Source organism: Acanthochromis polyacanthus, chromosome 7 (genome assembly GCF_021347895.1).
Source record: "Acanthochromis polyacanthus isolate Apoly-LR-REF ecotype Palm Island chromosome 7, KAUST_Apoly_ChrSc, whole genome shotgun sequence".
In the NCBI taxonomy this organism is placed as follows: Eukaryota; Metazoa; Chordata; class Actinopteri; family Pomacentridae; genus Acanthochromis; species Acanthochromis polyacanthus.
Genome location: NC_067119.1, coordinates 39,743,461 through 39,750,998, shown reverse-complemented (window position 1 = coordinate 39,750,998; position 7,538 = coordinate 39,743,461). Strand labels below are relative to the sequence as shown.

The 7,538-nt window shown below is 41.0% G+C and overlaps 1 protein-coding gene across 1 annotated transcript in view; it reads right to left on the bottom strand.

The window, feature by feature from the left end:
- The window catches only part of LOC110962010 (ectonucleoside triphosphate diphosphohydrolase 2-like), an 11,105-nt gene continuing 3,567 nt past the window's right edge, over positions 1-7,538 (bottom strand). Inside the window, exons 3-9 of the mRNA XM_022209849.2 lie at positions 6,189-6,339; positions 5,899-6,058; positions 4,793-5,020; positions 3,347-3,619; positions 878-997; positions 560-694; positions 1-431 (exon numbers count right to left, since the gene is read on the bottom strand). Coding sequence (XP_022065541.2) covers positions 225-431; positions 560-694; positions 878-997; positions 3,347-3,619; positions 4,793-5,020; positions 5,899-6,058; positions 6,189-6,339 — 1,274 coding nt within the window. The 3' untranslated portion in view covers positions 1-224. The remainder of the gene's footprint in view (positions 432-559; positions 695-877; positions 998-3,346; positions 3,620-4,792; positions 5,021-5,898; positions 6,059-6,188; positions 6,340-7,538) is intronic.

Here is a 7,538-nt window from a genome sequence, read left to right as displayed (position 1 = left end):
TATGGCTTTTCTTTCATTTTATTGAACAGGCTGAAGAGTTGGGAATTTGCAAAGAAAACTGCACAGGACATGTTTTGCTATGATTTCACCTAAACACAGTCACATAAACTGAAATACAAAATGTTTTAAAAAAGAATGTTAAAATGGTCTCGTAAATTGTTGAGAGTTTTAGATGAGTATGCTTTAAAAATATGAACTGGCCAGAACATGTGTCACCATCGCTCTTACACCATGTCTTCTTGAGTTCTTTTGTTTCTGTAGATCATCAGTAGGTGTCCCAGCCCGATGAATAGAAGGGCGATGAAGAGGAAGAGGATGCCAGCCCAGGGTCCTGAAGGCAAAGCCTTCATCAGTCCCAGACTCTCTGCCGGCACTAAATTGGTCAGACTCAGCATGTATCCCAGAGCCCAGCCCACAGACGCTCCTCCTGCCTGCAGGAACACAAGAAGAAGCCCAGTGAAGCCTCAGAAAATCGCTGACAACCGTCCTGATTGAGTGCAGCAGACAGTGCTGGTGTCAGCAATGTTGGTAGTTTGCACACAAATGTTGTGTTTATTACCGTTTTCCGAAACGAAATGGAAGGAAGGGAAACCTCATCAAAATGGTAGCCTTGCATTAGGAGGACCTGGACAAAATTGGAGACGGCACAGACATTCTTCATGTATCTCTCTGACTGCTTTGTCTTTTCCATCATCTATAAGAAGAAACACAGTGGGTTAAAGATTCTATTGTCTGGTTCGGTCCTTAATGATTTCCATCTTGTCTGTGAAGAATATTTAGTAGCAAATAAGCTGCTTTAGGCTTACTGCCTTATTTGGTGGCTTTACACATGAGCGTTTTGGAGGATCTTTATTTTTTAGGAGCTACTGGGAACTACCTCAGCAATGGTCATGTTGCAGATGAGCTGGATTGCTTTCTCCATTTCATAAGGGGATGTGATGGTTTTGCTGGTGAGGAGGGTTATGTAGCTGTGAGTGAAGTAGAAAGCAGAGAAAGCCTGTAGAGAAAAGGGAACACTGCAATAAATGAAAGCTGTGCAGAAAGACTGAACTTCATTTGAATAAAAATCACATGACACAAAGCAAATACTGGCTGGAATGAATGTCTGTGTAGCTCTTAGACCTGCAGGTCATAGTGAACTTTAGAACTTTAGTAGAAGGCAACTGGACTTCACTTTTTGGTTGCTGAAGTTGTTTACCTCCTATTAAAGAGGCTTGAAATGGCTTCTTGAGTTCTGCACTGTTTGTTTTAGAGCTGCACAATATGGTGTTTCAGCTTAGACAATAAAATATGTGCATAGACAACAGTTACATAGCAGGAGGTGAGATGTAAAGGCAAATTAACTCAAACACATAACAGCCACAATGCTCCCCAGGATCTTTCTGCATGGAGTTTGCATGTTCTACCTGTGGGTTCTCAAACTTCCTCCCACAGTCCAGAAACATGCTGAGGTTAACTGGTGATTCTAAATTGTCTGTAGGTGTGAATGTGGTCGTTCGTCTCTGTGACAGACTGTTACCTGCTGGGATAGATTGCAGCCCCCCATGACTCTAATGAGGATGAAACGGTGTGTAGATAATGGATGGATGGATGTAATGCAACTATTTTTTTGTTATGATACTTTCACAGTTTTTGTTTTCCATAACAAATCAAAAGGAGACATATGTCAACAGGGAATGGGGGAGAAACACTGAAAAGGAAGACTTGGTTGCAAAAAAGAAATGTAATATCAGTTGTAGAGCTGCACAATTAATGGAACTTTAGCCACAGTCCTGATTTTCGCTTGTCATAATGCTCTGTTAATAGAAAACAGCCCATATAGATCGAATCACTAAAATTCAGAAAAATCTAATATTAGAATGCCTTAATTCACTCTGTTTGATGTAACATTTGTCTCAGCTGCTGCAGCAAGTGGAGATACCTGAGCAGTATCTAATGCTGCCTACATGTGAGGAGTTTAGGGATCATCAGTGAATTATTAGCAGAGGCTTAACAATAGGATGTTTTGGGCACAGTTTTATTTCTACGCAAAGGAACGCAGCAGAGTTATGTGACGATCGACATACGTTTGTATGTCTGTCTGTCAGCAACATTACTCAAAAATGGAAAAACGGATTTGGATGAAGTTTTCAGGGAAGGTCAGAAATGGCAAAAGGACCACCTCATTAGATTTTAGCAATGATGCATCTTATAGACTGGATCCACGGATTTGTTACAGATTTCTGTATCATTGTGAGATAGCGGCACGGCATCACTGTAACCATGAGTCCTATCAATTCCCTGCTACATGTTTAGGTCACAGAATATATATAACGTACACATGGATGCAACACGGTCTCACGGGGATTCGTGAAACTGTTACGTAAATTTTTTGTTTCTTTTTCGTGCGCACCAACACGATTTCGTCATGTTTTTCGTGCCGCTCACCACGAAATGTTTTTCGTGTTGCTCACAACGAAACCCGCTGTGGTAATCACAGCTGAAAGTGGTTTATACCAGCGGATTCATGACGATCTAAGCTGTCCATCGGCGTATACTGCTTGTGTGATCGCGTTTGCGGCCGCCGGCCGCCGGACATTCTTGAAATTCCTATGCAAATTGGGAAAAAAAAAAAAAAAAAAAAAAAAAAAAAAAAAAGGTAAGTGTACCACCGGGTTATGGTTATGGTTAGGGTTATGCTTAGGGACGATGTCATGCAAAATATAGCGTTGGATTCGCCATGGTTTTACATTAAAAATATAATACACACATTCGTTTGAAATACGTTCTGGGTGGCACGAAAAGTCCGCCGTTTAAAATACATTGGTGCGCATTTCGTGGTGAGCGGCACGAAAAACATGACGAAATCGTGTTGGTGCGCACGAAACCGAAACTAAAACTTACGTGACAGTTTCACGAATCCTCGTGAGATCGGGCTGATGGATAACACACACCTGTGCTCAGCAGGTTGTTTTATATTAAAGATTTCATCCGTCTGAAATGATCCAAAGACTGAACGGCCCTGGTTGAGTCCTGCACTCTCTGGGTGCTTTTCTGGTTTATATTTTGTCTCTAGGGGATAATCTGAATTCATGTGAAGAAAAACTCTATTTTAGTTTAATCTGATGCAGATTTGTACATTAACAAGGATGTCGAACAGGAAGTGAAAGCAAAAAGTTTTGTCCTTAAAATCAGTGAGTAATCATGATTGAAATATTGATGATAATAACTGTGACATTCATTGTAACCAAATCATACAACCCTAGTCTTCACAACAAAGAGCCATTTTTAACAGCTTTTTTCCAGTATTGAGCAGCCCTACTTTGCTTTAAACTTGGTTCTTGCCACATGTATCTAAACCTCTCACCATGAAGCTTCCTCTCAGGCTGGGCTGGAAGACTGCATCAAAGGAGCACTTGGAGTACGGGCAGCTACCAAACGAGAACATCTGCCTTACACTGTCCAGGCAGCTTCTGTAATCTCCTGTGCCCACCACTGTTACAGTCATATGAGGGTCAAGCTGGGCTGGTCTGTAGTCCTTAGTACACACAGAATCAAAGACATCCTGTCCCAGCGTAACAGACACGCTGAAGTTCCGTGGATAGCAGGGGTGGATCACCTGAGACTTTACACCTTGAGTCTGAAAGAGACAAAAATGCAAAACGTTAAACATTCTTCTGGTAAATACTGGAGGAAATGCAGCATATAACATCAAATCATTTATTTACAGAAGACACTGTAGCATGTCATGGTAGGAAAGCAGTAAGTAGCCAATGGATCACTGAACTTAATTTAAAGGTTGATAATGTTTACATCGGCTCATGAGCACACTGTCAGGTTTACTGGGATGCTTGAATTCAACAATCATTTTAAACGCTACAGGGCTGTTTTCTACATTTATGCATTAATAATACACCAGATTTTAAGTCCTAAAACAGGTGAAGAGAACCCACTTAAATGAGATTTTAATGAAAAGGTGCACTTGGTCATTTCTTTACTGAAAAAAAATATGAATATATAATAATGCGAAAGTATTCATTAATTTATGCCAATATACTGAAACAAAGTGTCTTAAATATCAAATATAAACAGGAACCTGGGAGGAATAAAATTCATTCAAACAAAAAGCAAACAAAAATGCCATCTCCACACTAAAACCTATACATTTGTTTTAAGGTTGTTGCTAGAGGTACGGACCCGTACCCGTAGCCTGTGGACTGCGGATACGGCACTTTCCATTTGCCAATCAGATACGCGAGATCTGGTCACGTGACTCCCGGTAGACGCTAGCGGTACGGACCGTAGCATCGGTACTACAGGTACGGACCCTAAACCTAACCCTAACACTAACCCTAACCTTTGCTTACCTTTCAACAGTTTGCAGTGGTTAGCAGCTTCTTGACTCGCGAGACTCGCGTACGGGTCCGTATCTGTCTGGCAAATGGAAAGTGCCGTATCCGTAGCCCACAAGCTACGGGTACGGGTCCATATCTGTAGACACTACTTTGATTTAAAAATTAATTTTCTTTTGAATTAGTAGGTCTCCTGTTGTTTAAAGTTTCCTCTTCTTCTGTCTCACAGATCAGACTTTTACCTTCAATGTTGACATTTTGCTTTGGTTCAAGCATCTTTTCTACAAATGAACTGCAGCAGAACAGTGAAATTCTATGATGTCCAGGAGTCCTGTTGTTTGTCTGATCTTACCTTCTGAACTCTGAGGCAGTCAAGAAGATATAGAATCAGTAGGACAGAGATTCTAAAAATCTAAATGTTTTCCAGCAACACTCAGTTTTTACACTTTTTCCAACAGTACCTTGATAAGATGAGCCAGCAGTTTCCTCAGAAACTGGTCTTGGCCGTAGCACAGGAAGCTCTGAGTGTATATTCTGTAGATTTGTCCATAAAGCTTCAGCTCCATCAAGTTGCTCTCATTCTCCACCTCTTCAGAGGTCTCAAAGGTAATCTGAGTGGAGGCTCCACCCAAATCCAAAGCTCCAATTGTCTCTCTGCCTGGATTTAGCCATTGTCCCACAAAACCACACTGGACATCAAAACAGAACATGTCAAAACATGAAGACTGTTGAAGGACAATAGATGATATTCACTGAGCACTGAACCGTGTTTGACCTTCACAGCCATAAGCTCTGGATGATCCACTGCTTCCATTAAGACTACTCACCTGTATAATGCATATTAAACTATCTGCACCTATAGGAGCTCATTAAACAGCGCCATCTTAATGTGCATGAATATATCAGACTTTGTTCATAGCTCCAATTGGGCGAAACATGTGACTCAGAGGCTGATCATAAAAAAATAGACAGATAAAATAACATACCTATAATGCAAAGCAATTTGAATTGTATAGGACATTAAAGTGAGAAAAGATGAAAAAAAATATTATTTACAGCAATATATTTTAATGACAATTCAAAAATAGATCAATAAAATTCGGGAAGACTCCACAAAAGAAACTGAGAAGTTACAGACGTTTTAAAACAGGAATATAATAAAATTAGTAATGAAAAAATGGCTATCAAACATTTGTAGTGGTGCTTTAAGTTTGTGTTTAATGATATAGTCACTCAGCTGTTCCTAGATCCTCATACTGTTCCAGCTGTTCCGTACTTGCACTGTAAAACCTAGAAGCCTTTGTTAGTTTGCATCATGGGTTGATGAGTCATGATACACCACTCCCCTGTTTTCTCACCAAAACAACAGACATTTCATCACCTTTGTTATGGCCCTTGTGGTTTACTGTCCATCACCTGTTTGGATTTTTCTACTGTTAGATAACAGACAGAAAACTGCATATCCAGTGTACAGGGGGCAGGCTGTAGCAGGGCTAAAGTGATTTAAAGTAGATTTGTTTCCTCAGAATGAGACAGTGTTCAGAAACAGAAACAAGTCAGAGTTCACCTTGACAAAGTTTTCAAGTAAGTAGTTGACCGTGACCCATCCATACGTGCCCTCTGCCTGCCCGCTCAGGATGACTGCCTCTTTGAACTGGAAAGGGTAGGATCTCAGTTTGTTCTCCACTTCCTTCAGTATCCGCTGGGACTCAGCGGCATTGACTTCGCTGTTAAAGTGTGGTAAGAGGTAAATGAAACAATATTAAACCAAGATCCATTCTAATACACACATGCATAAATGCTATGGTATTATTATTATTAGTATCACATCCTCTGCTAAAGGAAACCTCGACTAACTTCAGGAGCCTCATGCCTGCAGTAGCTCCCAGGCAGAGCGGAGTTTGGTGGTGCCTGGATTTGGGGATGACCTTCACAGCTTGTTCCATGCAGGCCTCGAGACTCTTTGCTGCTCCATCACGAATGCCTGCATATCTAGATATCCCTCCACCTGGACAGACAGAACAAGTACTTCTGCACAGCTTGACCGCAAAACCTGGACTTCCTTGTCTTAAACGATGAATGACCCGCTGTGACAAAGACTGATTGGAGTTGCTGGGGAAACTCTGAATACAAACTCCTGAAAAAAGGAGAACATCTGGTGATGACTAAGGTGTCTGACAAACTGGCTGGTAAGGAAGTGAACCACTTAGGAGCAAAAATCTTGCACAAGACGTGTAGTGTTTCATTTTGACGGGGGCACATGGTGGAAGTGAAAGTGAGTGAAAGTGAGCAGGGCACCAGGACTGGGGTTAAATGTTCAGGCAAATTGCTAAAGTTTTCCGCCTAGTTCTGATGACATTTCTGTGAATAGTTTTACTTAACATGGATTTAAGAAACATTTCTTTCAGATTTGTAAATGCTTGCTTGTCATTGCTGCAAACAACACAAACTACTTCATTAAAAAAAGAGAATAGTTTCATAGATTTGGCTAAACTGACCTCTTGCTGTAATAGCGACTGGCATCCTCAGAGTTTTATTGTTGGCATGATCTTCCCACCTCAAGGCTGTGTAACTAGCTTAACCATCCCAGTGCTTAAGGATTGTTCTGAGCTCTCTCATCAAATTCTCTTAGTGGCATGACTTCTTGTGTTTGTGACTGATTTCAGTTGACTACAGCTGCTGACTTCACTCCAGTGGAAAAGGCTAAGGAGCTGAGAACAGATTTGAAGAAGCAAGTCATTGACTGGAACAAGTCAGGAAAGTCATTTGGAGCCATTTGATAGATGCTTTAGATCCCAGAATTGTCTGTAAAGTATTAAGTGCATGATACAGCTGCATCACTGCCACAATCAGGAGGAAAATGCAAATATCTCCTGTTGCTTAGAGACCATTGGCCAGGATGGTCAAGAGTCATCCAAGAATCCAAAGCAAATCTGCAGTGAATTAGAAGCTGCTGAAACACGGATGTCAGTATCCACAGTCAAGCATGTTTTACATCAGGATGAACCATGCAATAAGGAAGGACTTCCTTTACAAACAGCACCTAAAAGTTTGACTGAAGTTTGCTGCCGATCACATGGACAAAAAAAGGAAGAAAAGTCTGTGGTCAGATGGAACCAAAACGGAGCTATTTGGCAACAATGCAATCCTTTGTCCACGACTATATACCAATTAAACCTTATTTAAGATGCTGACGCAGAGTTCCTA